Source organism: Choloepus didactylus, chromosome 19 (assembly GCF_015220235.1).
Source record: "Choloepus didactylus isolate mChoDid1 chromosome 19, mChoDid1.pri, whole genome shotgun sequence".
NCBI classification, from domain to species: Eukaryota; Metazoa; Chordata; class Mammalia; order Pilosa; family Megalonychidae; genus Choloepus; species Choloepus didactylus.
Window position 1 is genome coordinate 48,524,901 of NC_051325.1, and position 17,069 is coordinate 48,541,969.

General features: G+C 49.6%; 1 protein-coding gene across 2 annotated transcripts in view; it reads right to left on the minus strand.

Moving 5' to 3' along the window:
• The window catches only part of RIMS4 (regulating synaptic membrane exocytosis 4), a 59,168-nt gene that overhangs the window by 11,049 nt on the left and 31,050 nt on the right, over positions 1-17,069 (minus strand). Inside the window, exons 1-2 of one of the 2 annotated variants that reach the window (XM_037812166.1) lie at positions 11,183-11,250; positions 10,832-10,970 (exon numbers count right to left, since the gene is read on the minus strand). In XM_037812166.1, coding sequence (XP_037668094.1) covers positions 10,832-10,970; positions 11,183-11,225 — 182 coding nt within the window. In that variant the 5' untranslated portion in view covers positions 11,226-11,250. Of the gene's footprint in view, positions 1-10,831; positions 10,971-11,182; positions 11,251-17,069 lie in introns of those variants that run through there. The other variant, XM_037812165.1, reaches the window with a different exon arrangement.

Genomic DNA, 17,069 nt, shown 5'->3' on the forward strand with positions numbered 1-17,069 from the left:
GGGCCCCAAGACCAGAAACACCTGTAATGAAGTTTGCATGAGCAAGAAATTAACACACACACCCCTTTTTTTAACATCACTGAAATTAGAGGTTTGTTACAGGAATTGGTTTTACTTAACCAAACTAATACTGTGACCCTGTTCCCTGTCCAGAAATGATGGATCCAGAAATAGACACCAAAGCCAAGCTTGGCCAAAGACTCTCTTTGGGAAATAAAAAACAGAGAATCCCAGAGACTAAAAGTCATTAGCACCAAGCCATTTACATGGTCTGCCCTAGCAAAGAGTCCACACGTTCTACAACCACCCAGTTCTCCCCTCAACCATGTACGATACCTCAACATCCTTCCAACAGAGTCTGATTTTAAGTTATCAGCAGAATCAATGGCAGGATAACAATTTTAGCCTGAGCGCTTTCCATTTTCATGATATCCTATGACCCTCTGCCTCCCTTTCCCCCATTCAGGTACTAGCCAGGGTGTTCCATGTCTGCTGCAGGGATGATCCAGCAGGATGCAGAGATCAAGAGTCAGGTTCTTTGTTTCTGAGTTCCAAATGTAAGAAGAAACCGACTTAGAAGAATACTTGCAGGACCAGGCTTCCCTACCCACACACATGCAAAACATTACCCCCGGCCCCAGCCTGGGAGTGCAGAGGGAAGATGGCTGAGATGCTGGAGGATCCCGAGGAGGGGCCCCTGGGCGGAGCTGGCGGTGGCAGTGCTGAGGGATGACAGAAAACCCCAGATGGGATTGGGTGTCTGAAAACAGAGGGGACTTTGGGCCCACCCTTCTTATTGGGTGGAGCCCAGAAAAGGGCACAATGCCTTGTAGAAATGGCCTCTGGGGTGAGCCTGGGAGAGTCTCTGCATGTCCCTCTGAGCCTGTGTTCCCAGGATGCCCGCAAGAGGGGCAGATGCAAAGGAGCACTGTGGGCTGGACAAAGAGAATAGCTGGGGCCTGCATGAAAGAGGCTGTTCCAGAAGACACTGGTGAGATGGTTGATGACTGAGGACCACGTACACCCCCCCAATGTCTTTTTCTTTTTCTTTTTTTTTTTTTTGCATCAATTTTTTTAATTTTAATTACAGAAGTTGTGGGTTTACAGAACAACCATGCATAAAGTACAGGATTCCCATGTACCTCCCTGCCACCAACACTTGCACTGGTGTGGAAAATTTGTTACAATTGATGATAGCATTTTCTCGTAATTCTACTATTTTTTTAATAGTAGTTACATTTCTTACAATTGATGAGAGATTATTAAAGTAGTACTATTAACTATTGTACATAGTTACATAGGGTATTTTTTACCTATATTCCCAATCTATTACTTTTTCTTCTTGCATGTCTTTATTTTATTACTAATCTACCCATACACTGGATAAAGGGAATGTCAGCCACAGGTTTTTACAATCACATGGTCACAAGATAAAAGCTATATAGTTATATAATCATTATCAAAAATCAAGGCTACTGGATCACAATTTATCATTATCAGGTATTTCCTTCTGGCTATTCTAATACACTAGAGACTAAAAAGAAATATCTATATAATGAATCAGTAGTCATAATCATTTGTTAAATCCTAACTTTTCCTTTCTCATTTGATTATTCTCTCAATCCTGTCAGGGATATCTGGGCAATGACCATTTGAACTTCTTCATGCTGAACCCCCTAATGTCTTATGGCATAATAAATTTAACTAACGTTCAGCAAATCCTAGCCAGCCCTGACATTCAGCGGGCACACCAGGCACTAAGGTGGTTCACAGCATCCATTTGATTCATTCATTCAGCAAACTTCTACTGGCCACGTCCTAGGTCCCAACACCTGTTCTGGACACTTGGGATATGTCAGTGATCAAGACTGTCAATGATTCCTCTTGGAGCTTACATTCCAGTGGAAAGAGACACATGATAAACAATATCATAAATAAATAAACTATATAGTATGTGAGAAGGTGGTAAGTGCTACAGAAAAACGAAAAGGAATATTAGAGTAAGAGGATCAGGCATGGGGTGCAGGTTGCAATCTTCCATAGGTGACTGGTGCCTGAGCTCTAGACCTCTTATTAATACTTGAAAACGGTACCCTGGTACTGCTCTGAGCAGTTTGCATGGATGCTTTCCAACACAGTGTGATTCTTGGGAAAATCCTGAGCTGAGTGAGACTCAGTTTCCAACATACAGAGGAAAACAGGAACGTGGCCTAGAGATTAGTAACATTGAACATACAGTGTGATTTGTGCCAGGAGCATCCCAAGCACTCTGCATGTATTCATTCATTTTAGCCTCCCAACAACCCCATGAGGTGGTACTATTACTGGTCCCATTTTACAACTTACCTGGAGCTTAAGGAATTTGCCCAAGCCAAACAGCTAGGAGGTAGGATGTGACGCCCCCCAGCCCCACCTCTGCACACTGAGGCTGCTACTCCAACTCCTGCCACTTGGTCTCCGCCTAAATGCTTATTTTCTGGCACTGGAGCACATTCCACCTGTGTGCAGCGCAGGCCGGACGTGCCTGACGGTTAATGCTCCCAGAAGCAGCCCCCAACCAATGGCCAACTAGAAACCGTCCTCAGCGGGATCCCTTGGTGTGTGTCCACCATAGTCTCCCAGAGTTCCCTAGCAGGAATGAGCCCCAGTCATCCCCCCAGTGGCAACAGGCCAGTAACACAGCCCTGACTCGCTCCCTCCTGTGTCACCCCCACTCCTATGCTGGTGTCTCCTGGGATCCCCTTCCAAATCATCTACTTCCACTTGAACCCTGAGTCAGGGTCCGCTTCCAGTGGAACTCAAACGAAGACAGTGGCAGAGCAGTATTTGAACTCCAGCAGTCAGGCCTCCGAGTCTGTTATCTTAACAATTATGCAGCACCATTACAGAAAAAGTATGGGAGAAAGAAAGTAAGTGACATATACAATGTACACACACAATGCGTACCCACTATTCTCGGGAAGGTCCTGACTCCCTCTCGGCTGGTGACCCGGCCTTGCCTCCATGCCCCTGAGCCCTGTTCCCACTCCACCCTCCTGGCCCTCTGGGGGACCCGGCTCCACTGTGAACCAGAGCCTGGGCTTCCTGAGCCTGAGGAGCGGCGGTGCCACGGGATGTGCAGGCACCGAAAGAGCCCAGCCTCCCAGGCGCCAGTGAGCCTGAAATTGAAAGTTTCCTCCAACATCGTCATTGTCTGTTCCTCAGTTCCCGGTGGGATTGTGAGCAGACAATAGGGAACTGGCAGGCCTGGTAATTAGCAGTAATTGTTTATAATATCTGGGCGGCTGCCTGATTTCCCATCCCAGGGTGCCTCGCTGGCTGCCAAGGAACCAGGCTGACACCCCAGAAACCCTGCACGGGTTATCACATCCTCCAGAGCCAGTGCTGGAAGAAGGAAGAATAAAGGGGAAGCAGGTCTGCGCTGGTCAGGGGTCCAACCACACTGGAGACCCCACCCACCTTGGGGTGGTCCCTGGAGTAAGAGAAGAAGCACAGGACACCAAGTCAGACCTGGACCTGCTCCTTGCCGGCCAACAGCTTGCTGCATGACCTCCGGCAAGTTACTCATGTCTCTGCACTTCCAGCAATTTTCTTATCTGCAAACTGGAGATTACATCTACCTCATAGACAGGGCTCAGCGATTTAACTGGCCAGTGCCTGTGTTGTACCAGTTTTAAATGTTTCCAAAAATCTCTTGTGCTCAAAGGACCCATTAGGAGGGGGGTAAGAATGGGCATGCTTAATTACTAAATGCACATACTTGCTACTGCTTAGGTGCAGTGCTGGCAGTATGCCTCGTATGCAGTAGGTGCTCAATTAATGTCCACTGCTGCTCACCCTTCAGCTGGTCCCAGGCTGGGGAAAGGAGACAATATAGTGGCTAAGTCTGGACTTTGCCAAAATACCGACCCTGGATTCCAGTGCTATGCAACCTGGAGCAAATCTTTTAAGCTCTCTGAGCTGTGTCTCCTCAGGGACAAAATGGGAATAAATAATCAGCTTGTTGAGTTGCTGGGGAGAGAGTCAGTGAGAAAAACGCAGCCAAGGTGCATAGCATCTGCTGAATGAATGAAGGAATGAAATATACCGGCCTCCTGGTCCCTGCTGCTCTGCCTGAGAGATTCTCCTCTACCTCCTTTCGGCGTTTTCATGGCGTCTCTGATCCCAGACCTGTTGGGAAGCATGGCATCTGGATGCTGTGACTAAGCCCAGGCCATCTGGGGGCCTGGAGCAGCCTGTTTCTCCTGGGCTGTGTGCCATCAGGTGGAGGCAGAGGCCTGAAACAGGGTTACAACCCATGTTAGGCTGGCCTTTTATTTTGGGGTTAACAGTGAAATGAGATTTTCTGCATTTCAGATCCTGTTAGTTTTGTTTGTGGAGTGAAACCCATTTATCTTTAATTAACCTTTGAGCTAGGCTGGATCCCTGGAATTTCCATGTTCTCAATGGTTAAAGAAGAAATTGGGTTATTCAGGGGGTTAACTCCATTTTGTTTTCCAGATAGAACACCTTTCTCAACTGCATCCAGAAATTAAAAGGTTGCTCAGCCCTCATGGTGATATGGGTTATGTGGTTCTGAAAGGCTTTAGTAGTTTAGTAGTAGCCCATTTACCACCTCATACTCATGTCCATCCATCTATCCACCTTCCCGATGACTTGCTGAGCCTATAATACAGTTCTGCTGTGACAAAAAATATGCATTCCTAAAAATCACTGTGCCCTGCCAACTCCCACAATGAAAATCACAGAGCTTATGGGGAAAATGGAGTTAGGGGCACAACACTTAAAAACACTGTTAGTGACACATTTAAAAAAACACAAATACTACAATAAATATGGTAGGATACCTTGAGAAAGACCTGAAGTTTGCTGAGGCAGAGGGCATCAGAAGGGCCGCAGCCTGTGAGTTAGTGAAGTGGGAGGAGGGTGTCTGAGATGGGAGGAAAGCTGGAGCAACAGGTACGGGTGGGCGTGGCTCGTTACCCGCAACGACCCCAGGTGTGTGTGTTTTGTGACCTCCCGCACGGCTCACTTCAGCCACGAGCAGTTTTCCACCTCACCTTGTATTTCTCATTGATGAAATCGCACAAGAGTAAATGTGAAATTCACGTTTGCTCAAACTGTTCCCTAATATTTCAATCATTCAGGAACAAATTTGCGTTTTCAAAACAAGCCTTGTAGCAGAATTGACCGTATGCCGGAACACAGTGCACTGAGCAATCCTGATCACTGCTTCTCATGCATTCGAGACTTTTCCGAATCTGCTCTGCTCCTGGGCCTGACACCAAGGATGTCATTTCTTTTTTATTTACCAAAAACTTAACATGAGCCAGGCACTGAAAGTACTTAGTACCTTTTCAATACAAACTCATTTAATCCACCCGACCACTCCGTGAGAATTAGGTACTTACTATTAAAACCATTTTATGGAGAGGGAAATGGGGGGCACAAACATGTTAAGTGAACCAACCCAGATGACCCTGCTAGCAAGTGGCAGCGCTGGGATTTGAACCGCAGGAGCCTGGTGTCAGGGCTCACATTCTTAAACACCCTGCTGGGCTGTGTCTAGGGGCCTGAGGGAAACTTAGCCTTGCCCCGAGCACAGCATGGAGATACGCAACCCCAGCTTTGGGGTCAGGAGGGCCTGGATTTGAAGCCTGATTCTACCACTCACGAGTTGTGGAGGCCCATCCTTCACCTCTCAGAGTCTTGGCTTCCTTTTGGGTAAAACGGGAATAAACAACAATAGGATAACCCTCAATGGTCTTGTAAGTGTTTAATGAGATAAATTCTTAGAACAGAGTCTGGCACGGTCGGATGCTCAACAAATACTAGTGCTTATAAAATGAAACAAAACAAACCCTCTTGCCTCCTCGCCCACGGCCACAGCTGGTCCTGGTTTTGTCCATCAGGCCCAACGACTCTGCAGAGGTGGTGAAGGGGGCTCTGACCCCCACCCACCCTCCCGAGCCTTGGTGATTAGGGAAGCAGCCGTGACAGGAGGGCAGCCCTGAGCCTGGGGTGTGGTGCCTCTGCCATCAGCCCACACTCTGCTTTCCAGGGCTGTGGGCACAGTGACCCAGACACACAGGGAGCTGGATGCAGATGACCCAGACACCTCGGGTCAACGAAGAGCAGAGAGAAGGAGCAAGAGGGGCACTGGGAACCTGCTTTAAGACCTTTGGATTTACAGAGAAGATGCCAAGGTGCTGGATTCTGCGTGATGAAGAGACTGGGGGGTGGGGGTGGGGAGCACACGTGTCTCTATTGTTGCACATCTGCCAGTTGTTCATCAAAATCTGGAGCCCCAACTGTGAGTCAAGCCCATGCTGGGCAGACATTGAACTAGGTATTCAGTGGGACACACACACATAACAATTACGATGGAGAGTGGAGGGTGCTGAGGTAGGGGAAGCAGAGCAGTTGTGGAAGCTGCTGATACTGCTTGAAGAGGTGATGCTCAGGGCAGGTTCCCAGAGAAACTGGTTCCTGGAGGCCTGGCAGCACCATGCCACTCCGCTTGCCCTCCCCATGCCCAGGGCAGACATGGCTAACCAACCTCAATGCTCCTGCCAAGCCTGGACTTGGCTCCAGAATCCTTCTCAACACAACACTCCAGGGAGCCACTCTTAACTAACTGGAGTTGGCACAGGAGATAATGCTTATGTGCCAGTACTCAGCTGAGATCCGAAGAAGGAAGGAATCAGAGGGTGAAAAGGGTGTCAGGGCAGCACTGGGAGCCCCAGGTTGAGGGGGTAATGAATGCAAAGACCTGGAGGTGAACAGAAGAGGGGAGCATAAGAGGTTCAGCATGGTAGAGTGGAGACACATGGTTGGGGAGGTACTGTTCTTGTGGCCCCTTTTCAGGGGGCTTGAACTCTTGGTCCCCTGCCCTTCAGGTGAGTCCTGCCCTGGTGGGGGTGGGTGACCAGGGCTGGTTGCCAAACCCACAACTGTTTCCCTTCTTAGTGTATAGAACTAAGAGTAGTTCTATACACTTCTAAGTGTATAGAACTAGTTTTTGATCAGGCAGAAACCGGCTCGGAGAAAGAAAGTCCTTCCCAATCCCAGGGGACAAACCATGCTTGGTCCAACATGCTGAGGCCTGCAGAGTGGAAAGATGGAGAGCATCATCAAGCCACCAAACCAATCCTGGAAGTGCTCCCTCCAGAAGTCTGGATAAATGTAATCATTAACCAAGAGAAAGGGCAGAGTGGAATGGTTAAGGGCAGACTTTAAATGCTTGAATTTGAATCCCAGTGCCGCCAAGGACTAGCTACATGGCCTTGGGTGGGTTGCTTAACCTCTCTTTGCTTCCATTTCCTTGTCTGTAAAATGGGGATGGTAACAGTTGCACCATCATCAGGTACCTGTGAGAATGTATGTGAAAGCACCTAGCTGAGTGCCTGCCCACAGAAACTGTTCTGTAAGTGTCAGCTACGGTCACTACTACCATGAAGCCGGCACTTCTCCACCTGAAGGAGCACAGACCACCTGGTGATCTTGTTAAAATGCAGAATCTGAGTCAGTGGGTCTGGGTGGAGCCTGAGAGTCTGCATTTCTAACCAGCATCCAAGGGGATGCTGATGCCACTGGTCTGGGGACCATGTTTTGAATAGCAAGGACCAGAACCACCATTAGCTGGTTTTGTGTAACTTGGAGCCCAGGGCAGCCTCGCTGTTGCAGTGACCAAATCCATAGACACCCCTTCCCCACCCCTGATACCTGGTTGGAGACCCCCTCCACAGCATTCCCCAAGTTGCCTAGACCTTCCTTGGCAGCTCTCACCACACTGCCAATCGCCTGGGCAATGCACTCGAGTGGAAGCTCAAAAAGGGCAGCGTCTCCAAAGTGCCCAGCCCACCTGCCTGGCACATTGTGGGGGCTTAATCAACATTTGCTGAAATGGGAATCCAAGTGGGGGCACCCCTGGGCCCACTTGCAGGAAGGCATATGCCCAGTGATCCACCCCATGGTCAGACAGACCTGGCGGTGCCAGGGGCAGCCTTGCTGGGGTTGATCAAGCCAGCTGGCTCCCCGGACACCTCAGCTGGGCTGGCAGGAACTCAGGAGGAGGAGAGAGGGGGAGGACGGCCGCACCCCTTCCTGTTTCAGAGCCTGGCAGCTGGGCCCAACCATTTCCCAAAATACCTCCAGAACAAGGCGAGGCTGACCTCCTCCACCTGCTCCTTCCCCTGTCCCTTCCCCTCGCAGGTGCTGGGCGGGTGGCGGCCTCTGGCTGGGCTCCACCAAGTCTCAGCCCCAAACCCTCCCCTCTGCTGGATGAGGCACCCTCCAGCCCACCTGATCCTTCCCGCAGTTGTGCTCAGAACACCCACCCCCAAGCCTCTGAATAGGCATAATCATCACAGCCAACACTCAGTCAGTGCTCACTCTGTGCTAAGTACTTTGCAGACATGATAGTATTTGGATGGCTCACTCTATCCATTGAGATGCAAATGGCTGCAAGGAGCCAAATACCTAACTGAGGCTTAATCAACAACAAACATTAATCATAATAGCCAATAATGACAGTGCTTGCTCTGGCTAGACCCTGTTCTGAGTGCTTTGACATATACTAACTCATTTAATCCTCACGACAATCCTGTTAGTGGTTTGTTCTATTATCATCCCCTTTCTACAAATGAAGAAACTGGTTTCAGAGAGGTGCAGTAACTTCCCCAAAGTCACACAGCTTCTAAGAAGCAGAAATGAGGTACAAACTAGGGTTATGTGAACCTCTCTGTAGTGTCATTAAAGACCCTCCAGGACCTTAAAGCACTTACAGCCAAAGATATTAACAAGATCCACCTCTCAAGCACTTGCCTTTGGTAGGCGTCACCTCATCTCTCCCTCACCAATCCTCCTATGATGCTCCCTGCACAGATGTAAGACTTGGCCCAGTCATGTGACCCCTGAGCCTTCCTCTCCTCTTCTGTAAAATGGGAACAGGAGTTTGACTCCCATGCTGCCATCCCATAATCTGGTTCAACCTGCCTGGGAAGCCGGCAGGCGAGATGTTTGCCAGCCTCCCCGAAGCTTAGGGGGGTCAGTGGCAGAGTCAGGACCAGGACCCAAACTTCCTGAACCCCAGGTCAGGATTCTTCCCTGGCACTGTGCCCTGAGACCCCATCTCTCAGCAGGGACCCGCTGCCACCCAGACGCCGAGAGTATCTTCCTCCAGGTTTTCCTGCCTTTGCCATGTTTCTCAGGTTAAAGAAAACACCCATTTCCTTCCTTCTCTACCCCCTTCCGCCTGCCCGCTTCCTCTCCTCGCCCACCGGAGAGCCTCTCTAGGAGGTGGGCGGACAGCAGCATCTGCCAAGGCAAGGCCACTCAGAGGCCGGAGACACTCAGTTTAGGGGTCCTGGGGGGTGGGGAGGCTTCTGGCCAGCAGAAGCCCCTGCTGCGAGGAAGGGCAGAAATGGAAGGAGAGCAAAAAGGTGGGGCTGGAGTGGGAGTCTGCCCTCAGTCCAGCCCCTTGGCCAGCACTGTCCAATAGAACGCTCTGTTGTGAGGAAATATCCTATTTTCTGTGCTGCCCAATGTGACAGCCACTAGCCATACATCGCTATTGAGCACATGAAATGTGGCCAGTGTAACTGAGGAATGGAAGTTTTAATTTTATTTATTTTAATTAACTTCTATTTAAGTAGCCACATGTGGCTAGCGGCTACCGTACTGGACAGGACATCGCTTGACTTTTCCAAGCCTCCGCCTCCTCCAGAGCAGAAGACGGCCAGGGATGAAGCGAGGTGGTGCCGTGCAGCCAGCCCAGCTGGGTGTCAGGACACCTGGGTCCAGGCTTATTATCAGACTCTCTGACCCCAGGCAACCTCCCCAAGTGCCCCAGTTATCGGTACAAAGAGGGAGCTACTTTGGATGGAGGTTTCTTTTGCTAGGAAACCATGGATGAGTTTTAGAAGAATCTGGGAACTCCTTACAGTTATACAAGAAGAATGTGTTTGTGACACTGTGTTTGAGAATGAGCTTGTGTGAGCACTTTATAGAAGGCCCACCGTTTTCCCAAACTTTTCAAAAAGGTCAATAATTGCTCCGAGATGAGAACCGCAATCTAGATGAATTCTTCACCCAGGGAGATTTTTAAAAACGGAGCACTTAGGCTCCAGTCCCAGAGATTCTGACTCAGTCGCTCAGACATGGGGCCCTGCAATCCGTATTTTTTAACAAGTTCCCCGGTGATTCTGATGTGCAGCCAAGGGAAAGAAATACCAGCAAGGAGCTAGTCAGAGCTAATGTTTTATGATTTGATATATTTTATCAAGCAATAGTACATATTTTTAAAAAATCAACTGGGATTTAAGAAGATAAAAAAGTAAAGAGGAAAGAATGATGATGATAAAACCTCTTTCCTTTCCTGTGACCCTGGGCAAGCCCCTCCATCCCCTTCTTCATTTATTTACCGACACCGAAATAGAGCGCTTTTCATGTGCCAAACACTGCACTATGTGCTTTATAAATATTAATCCGTTTAATCCTCACAACACCCCATGAGGAAGGTTCTATTATCCCATTTTATAGATAAGGAAACCGAGGCATGGAGCTATGACCTGCCCAGGGTCACAGAGTTGGCAAGTGGTGGAGCCAGGCTTGAAATCCAGGTAGCTGGGCACTGAGCCTACCCCTCCCTCTCCCTCAGAGCTCTGCTGCTTCCCAAGGATGGGGTGCACCCAGGAGCCCCAAGCCAATGCCCCACCAGCTGAGGCCGACCCAGGGCTCCTGGAGGATACCACTCCATCCCTCCCACCCTGCACCCGAGAAGGTCGGGAGGGCCAGGGGGCAGGAGGGCAGGCACGGGCCCCACACTTACTTGCCCTCCGAGCCGTAGCTGTTCATGCTGTCCTCAATGGACTCGTGGCTGGCCTGGCGCAGCGTCCGGCTGGGCATCTCCACGGCCAGGCCCGTCTCCGTGCTCCTCTGGATGGCCCCCTTCAGTCTCCGGCTGTCCCCTGCTGGGCGGAGAGGCCAAGAGAGGTGGGGAGAGAGACAGGGTGGCAGGGGACACAGAGACCAGTCATCCAGTTAGTGTTTCAGTGGCTGGTGGCTGCCCAGCTTCGGCCCCCACTCCCAGCCCATCAGCCTCCTCATACCACCAGCCTCACCTGCACCTGCCCTCCCAGGGGCAGCCCGCCCCTCATGCCCACCAGACCCTATTCATTACCTGAGTTTTGTGAACTGATGAGCTCATCTCCATGTACTTCCATCTTTTCCCCTTGAGTTCATTTCTCCCCTGCAACCTTCTCCGATGCATCTCTCCTCCTCCTCAGTATTTACTGAGCACCTACTATATGTCATACTCTCTGCCAGGTACTTTACATGGATTTAGACAGTTTCCCAACCTCAAGAGGACTGGCATTTTGGGCAGGACAATTCTTTGTTGGGATCACAAGCTGTCCGGCAGCAGGACCTCCACTGCCGCCATTGTGGCAATCAAAAATGTCTCTAGACATTGACAAATGTCCCCTGGGGGCGGGGGCAAAAATCACTCCCGATTGAGGACTACGGACTTAGACCACTGGCTCTGAAACCAGACTGCCTGGGATCAAATCCTGGATCTCTCTTCTCACTGGCTGAGAAATTACTTAGCTTCTCTATGCCTCCGTATCCTCAGCTATAAAATGGGGCTAACGATAGGGTTCTTATGAGGATACCTGGCTGTTGTCCTTGCTATTCCCTCCCCGGAACGTCTCTTCCCCTGTCAGCAGCTCACTCCTTCATGTCCACTCTGGGATCAAATGCCATTCTACCAGAACCTTCCCTGACCACTCCCTCAAAGACAGCAGCCCCCCTCCCACCTCCTGTCACTCTCTGCCCTGACACCCTCCTTTGATTTCCTCCCTAACACCCAGCATGTTATATATTGTTGGTTTCTTTACTAGCTTCCTCCATGGAGAAGGTAAACTCATGAGGACACGGGACTTTGCATGGTTCCCTGTTGAAGCCCCATCACCCGGGACAGGGGCTGGCACATTTGCAGGTGCTCAATTACTAACTGCCAGATGGCTGGATGTCTGGACAAATGAGTCAATACATGGGAAACCCTGAAAACAGTCCCATTCCTCAAAACCACCCGTGAGGCGGAAGCTACTGTTCTCCCTTCAAGAGGCACAGAGAGGTTAAGTGACCAGCCTATGCCTACACAGCCAGTAAGGGGGGGAGCTGCGTTTTGAACCCGGGCAAGTCCCTTCACTCCATGTTCCACTGCCTAAGCTTGACATCTCCCACCCACCCTGTGGGCCTGTGGATTTGCTAGAGGCAGGGGATAGATCTTTGGTGGGATCTTTCCCATGTCCCCACAAAGTCTGGGATGAGCCAGTATATCTTAGGTGCTTCATTAGGGCTTGCTGGGTGACTCTCTGGGGAAAAGCAGCCCCACCCGAACCCCATCCTCCTGTTCCCTCGGGGTGGAGCTTGGCAGGAGACCAGGAGATGGAGTCTGTGTGGCAGGACACATGAGGCCTGAGCACTCCTGCTGGCCCTATCCTAGCCTCCTTCCTCCTCAATACAGCCAGCGTCTCCTTCCAGGCTTTAGAGTAACATGTGTGCACACAAATGCACACACACATGGAAATACAGGCACTGTGTGTGTGCTTCCCAGAGTGGACCCACATGCTTCTGTCTTCTACGTGTGTCTGTGTATTCAGATGTCCACACATACTCAGAAAAACACAGCATCACACGAACACACACACACGGGCAAAAGAACAGGCATACAAAGACAAAATGTGTGACTGCATGTTTGAGTGTCCACATTTGTGTGTTTCCACAGTTCTCTACACACATATCATTCTGCATGTTTGAGGCCACATGGTGCACGTTATCTCTGGGTATTCCTGACACATGTCCATAGGAAGCACACACCAGCCCTCGCGTGAAGGCACATGGAGAAACTGACACTGTTTCTTTGTGTGTGTCACAGTGGGTGTCTCTGATCATGTGGGGGAATGCGTGCACCCCTGTGTCTGGGTTCCAACTTGGTTCCACCATGTGTTCTTTCCCTGACTTGGCTCTGCAGCCTCTCTCCACTGCCACAGTGATTCTCTGAGTGTAGTAGGTACCGGGACCGAGATAGATTCAGAAACACACATGTGCATGCTCAGAAACAAACTTACGGGCAGAGAGACCCCTCCGTATGCACACAAACACAGTGTATTTTCACAGGGACAAGTACAAATGCACCCCCACTGCAGACAGACCCATGCCCGGGCACCCTGCAGACAGGCTGCAGACACCTGCCTGGGTTTTCACCTCCCTGCTGAGTTCTGTTCGGGAGCCCTAAGCTGGCTCCATCTCCACTCACCAGGGTCTGACACATTTCTCCTGGAAGAGGGAGGGCCACAGTATGACAAACAACTCAATCCCCACTGGGGCAGAGGAGGAGGGCTGGAGAGGAGTTCTGCACAGCCGTGTGCTGTTTACAGCTGGCAGAGCATTTCCCACCCAGCACCCAAAGGGGCCCCCTGACAGCCCTGGCTCACCACCCAGCCTGGGCACCAGGACGAGATGGCCCAGGACAGAGAGCCTGCTCTGCAGCTTCTAAATGCCTGAGCTCAGGCAATCGGACAGCACCTGCCTCATGGGGTTGCTGAGAGGTTAAATGATAGACTATTTACCACAGCACCCGGCACGTATAGGTGTTGAACAAAAGTAGCCACAGCCACCATGATGAGAGAATAACCTCCTGATGCTCCCCAAATTTGTCTTCGCCACTGTCTTGCTGATGCCATCACGGTTGCACCTTCCTACCGGCATGCCATTTTCCCCACCCTGCCAAGCCCCAGTCTGGGACCACAACTGTACCCAACCACAGCAGTGATGTCCACCATCTAACCTCGGCCACCGAACCCTTCCTTTGCACACCTCTTGCTGACTCAGTCATAGTCCCTAAAGTGACTATTCCAACCCATTCCCAAACCACCCTCCATAATTCCATCCATCTCAACAGATGACCTTTATCCCTGTTGGCTGAAAAGATATGTTCCCCTTTTCTCACTCTTTCTCACTTTCAAATTTCTCCATTCTCAGACCCTCCAGCCTGCCCTGGACCCTTCTCCTCCTCTCTGAAAGGAAGGGGGTGACCCTTCTCCTGGCCGAGGCTGATCTGTCATCTGTTCTCCCTATCCCACATCCTCCCACCCTCACCGTGACCTCCTTCTACCACTTCTCCTGTCTTGGTCTTGTATCTGCTCCCTCTCCGTCTTCTGGCTCTTTCTACTCTCCCCACAAGTCTGCTCAAGGCTTCACTTTTTCCACCACCCCTCTTTCACCAACAAACTTAAGAGAACAGTGTATTGCCACCATCTCACCAACCCTGAACTCTCTCATCCCTTGCAATTAACATTTCACTCCACCATTCCGTTCAGGTGGCTCACCAAAAAAGTCTCCAATGACTGCTCATGACCACAAACAGAGGTCTTATCTCAGCCCCTAATCCCAGAAGTACAGCGCTTTCATTTACTCAACAAACATTTACAGAGGGCCTTCTTATTAACTGGGAAGTCCTAATGAAGACATTAAACAAACTTCTAAGTGCTGGTCTCTACTAACTCCTTCACTGAAAAAAACACACATGTAGGGGAGACAGGAGAGAAATTTCTACCCCTTGCTTCTGATCCATCCAGGTCCAGAAACAGACCTTTGTTTGAACTGCTGTAGTAGACAGTGTTGATGCTCCACCCAGATCCCCCCAAATCCGTTTATCTACCATTTCTGTGAGCTCATCCTCACTTTAGAATGTTTTGCTTCCAACAGCCAGTACCTACCACTTTTTTTTTTAGGTCTTCCCTTGGGCTACTGGAGCCCGCTTTGCTTTGCCCCCACATAGGCAAAGTTAGAAATGCTCTGACCTTCAATCAAAGACTACAGGGAGCAGGAGAATGAACCCCCAGCTCCTTTGCCTCAGTCAGAAAACTCTTGAGGCATCACCCAGGCTCCCTCCGCAGGATTTGACTGAGAGCACATCTTGCTTGCTTCCTCTCCTTTTCTGTCCCGCTTCTCCCAGTCTTCTTTGGGAGCACTTCCTTCATATATCACCTGCACACAAATCTCATCTCAGGGTCTGCTTTGAAGAAATTCACCCTAAAACACCACCCTGGCTGGTACTCTAAGGAGGTCAAAGTTCACATTAGTAAAATCTTTGCACAGGCTGTTTCCAGCATTCCACTCCATCAAATGTGGTGATAAGGAGAGCTGCTGCGTAAAGAAGCAGGCATAGAAGAGGGCATGTTCTCCAAGGTCTTAGCTAAGGGGGGCAAGCAAGAGGCGGCATCATCCTTGGCAATCGTTTATAAATTTCCATTGTAGAGGCTTGGAGTCTGAGTCTGGTCCATTTTCAGTATCAATATGGATGCCCTCAAGGATAGCCACTGTGATGTACAATAAATTGAGTTTGGATGACCCATTTTTGACTATCCACTCATACTTCCTGCACCCAAAACTCACACTGTGAAGCTTGAGTTTTCTCAAGCAGGGTCCTAAGTTCCTCCTCTCCTAATATGTGCAGAGAATATGTATGGGGAGTGAGGAGGGGTATATGGACAACTTAAGTCCTGCCAGGAGGCAGCAACAACTCGGGGTACCAACCCCATCATGTGCTGAGCACCATGCCCAATGCTGGGGTAGAACGATAAGCAATAACAGCATGGTCCCTGCCATGGAACTCACAGTTCAGATGATCACTCTGATTAATCACAAGTTTGTTAAGTGTTTTGAAGAGGAAGTACAAAATGTAAAGATAGTACCCTTTGGGAGGCTATGCTGGTTTGGATGTGTTATGTCCCGCAAAATGCCATGTTCTTTGATGCAGTCTTGTGGGGGCAGATGTATTCATGTTGATTAGGTTTGGAATCCTTTGGTTGGCTTGTTTCCATGGAGTTGTGGCCCAACCCATTCAGTGTGGGTCTTGATTAGTTTACTGGAGCCATATAAAAGCTCAGACAGAAGGAGCTCAGATGCTTGCTGCAACTTAGAGAGACATTCTGAAGACAGCTGTTGAAAGCTGGCACTGACATTTTGGAGAATGCCATTTTGAGACGCAACCTGGGAGCAAGCAGATGCCAGCCACGTGCCTTCCCAGCTAACAGAGGTCTTCCAGATGCCAATGGCCTTTCTTCAGTGAAGGTACCCAATTTTTGTTGCCTTACCTTAGACACCTTATGGCCTTAAGACTTTGACTGTGTAACCAAATAAACCCCCTTTATAAAAGACAATCCGTTTCTGGTATTTTTACATTCTGACAGCATTAGCAAACTGGAACAGAGCCCAACAGGGAAAAGGGCTAACTTACCCTGCCAGCTACTTCATCCTCTGAACTAGTCACTTCAAACTCTCTTCAACGTCTATGATAGTGAATTCTGTTAGATCTCCTTGGCCTTTGTCCTCCCCTGCTGCAACCCATCACCACAATCAGGCCCTCACCATTCAGTCCTTGGATTCTCTCTTTCTAGACCTTCCCCCTGGGTGGTTTCATCCCCCTTCCACAACCTCAAGACAACCCTAAGCAAATGAATCCTACATCCTGGTCTGCAGCCCTGTACTCAGTCCGGAGTGAAACTTTCAGCCTCATTCTGCCCATTACACTTGAATGATGAGCAAGTGCCTTGCATTCAATCTGGCCCCAGTTACTCCAACCAGCTCCTTATGCTTTATGTGCTGGCACCCCAATCTTCCCAGCCACCCAGGTTCAGAACCCCCAAGACCTCACTGACATGCGTCTCCCTCATCAGATGCCATGTCTTACAGATAAAGTCCTTGCTCTTAATATCTCTAGTATCTGTCCTCTCTTCCATTTTCACAGCCAACCACCCTAATTACTTCAAGTCTAAACTATTTTAACAGCTTTTTAACTGATCTCTCTGCTTCCAACCCACCCAACAAGCCATTAACAGATTAGCTGTCTTAAATTACCACTTCAGACCAAGATATTACATTCCTATTCATTCATTCTACACAAAGAGTCACAAAAGTACACAGAGATAAGTATGAAGGGGTTCCCTGCAGTATTGTTTATGCCAATGAAATGCTGGAATTAACTGTCCTTCAATAGGAGA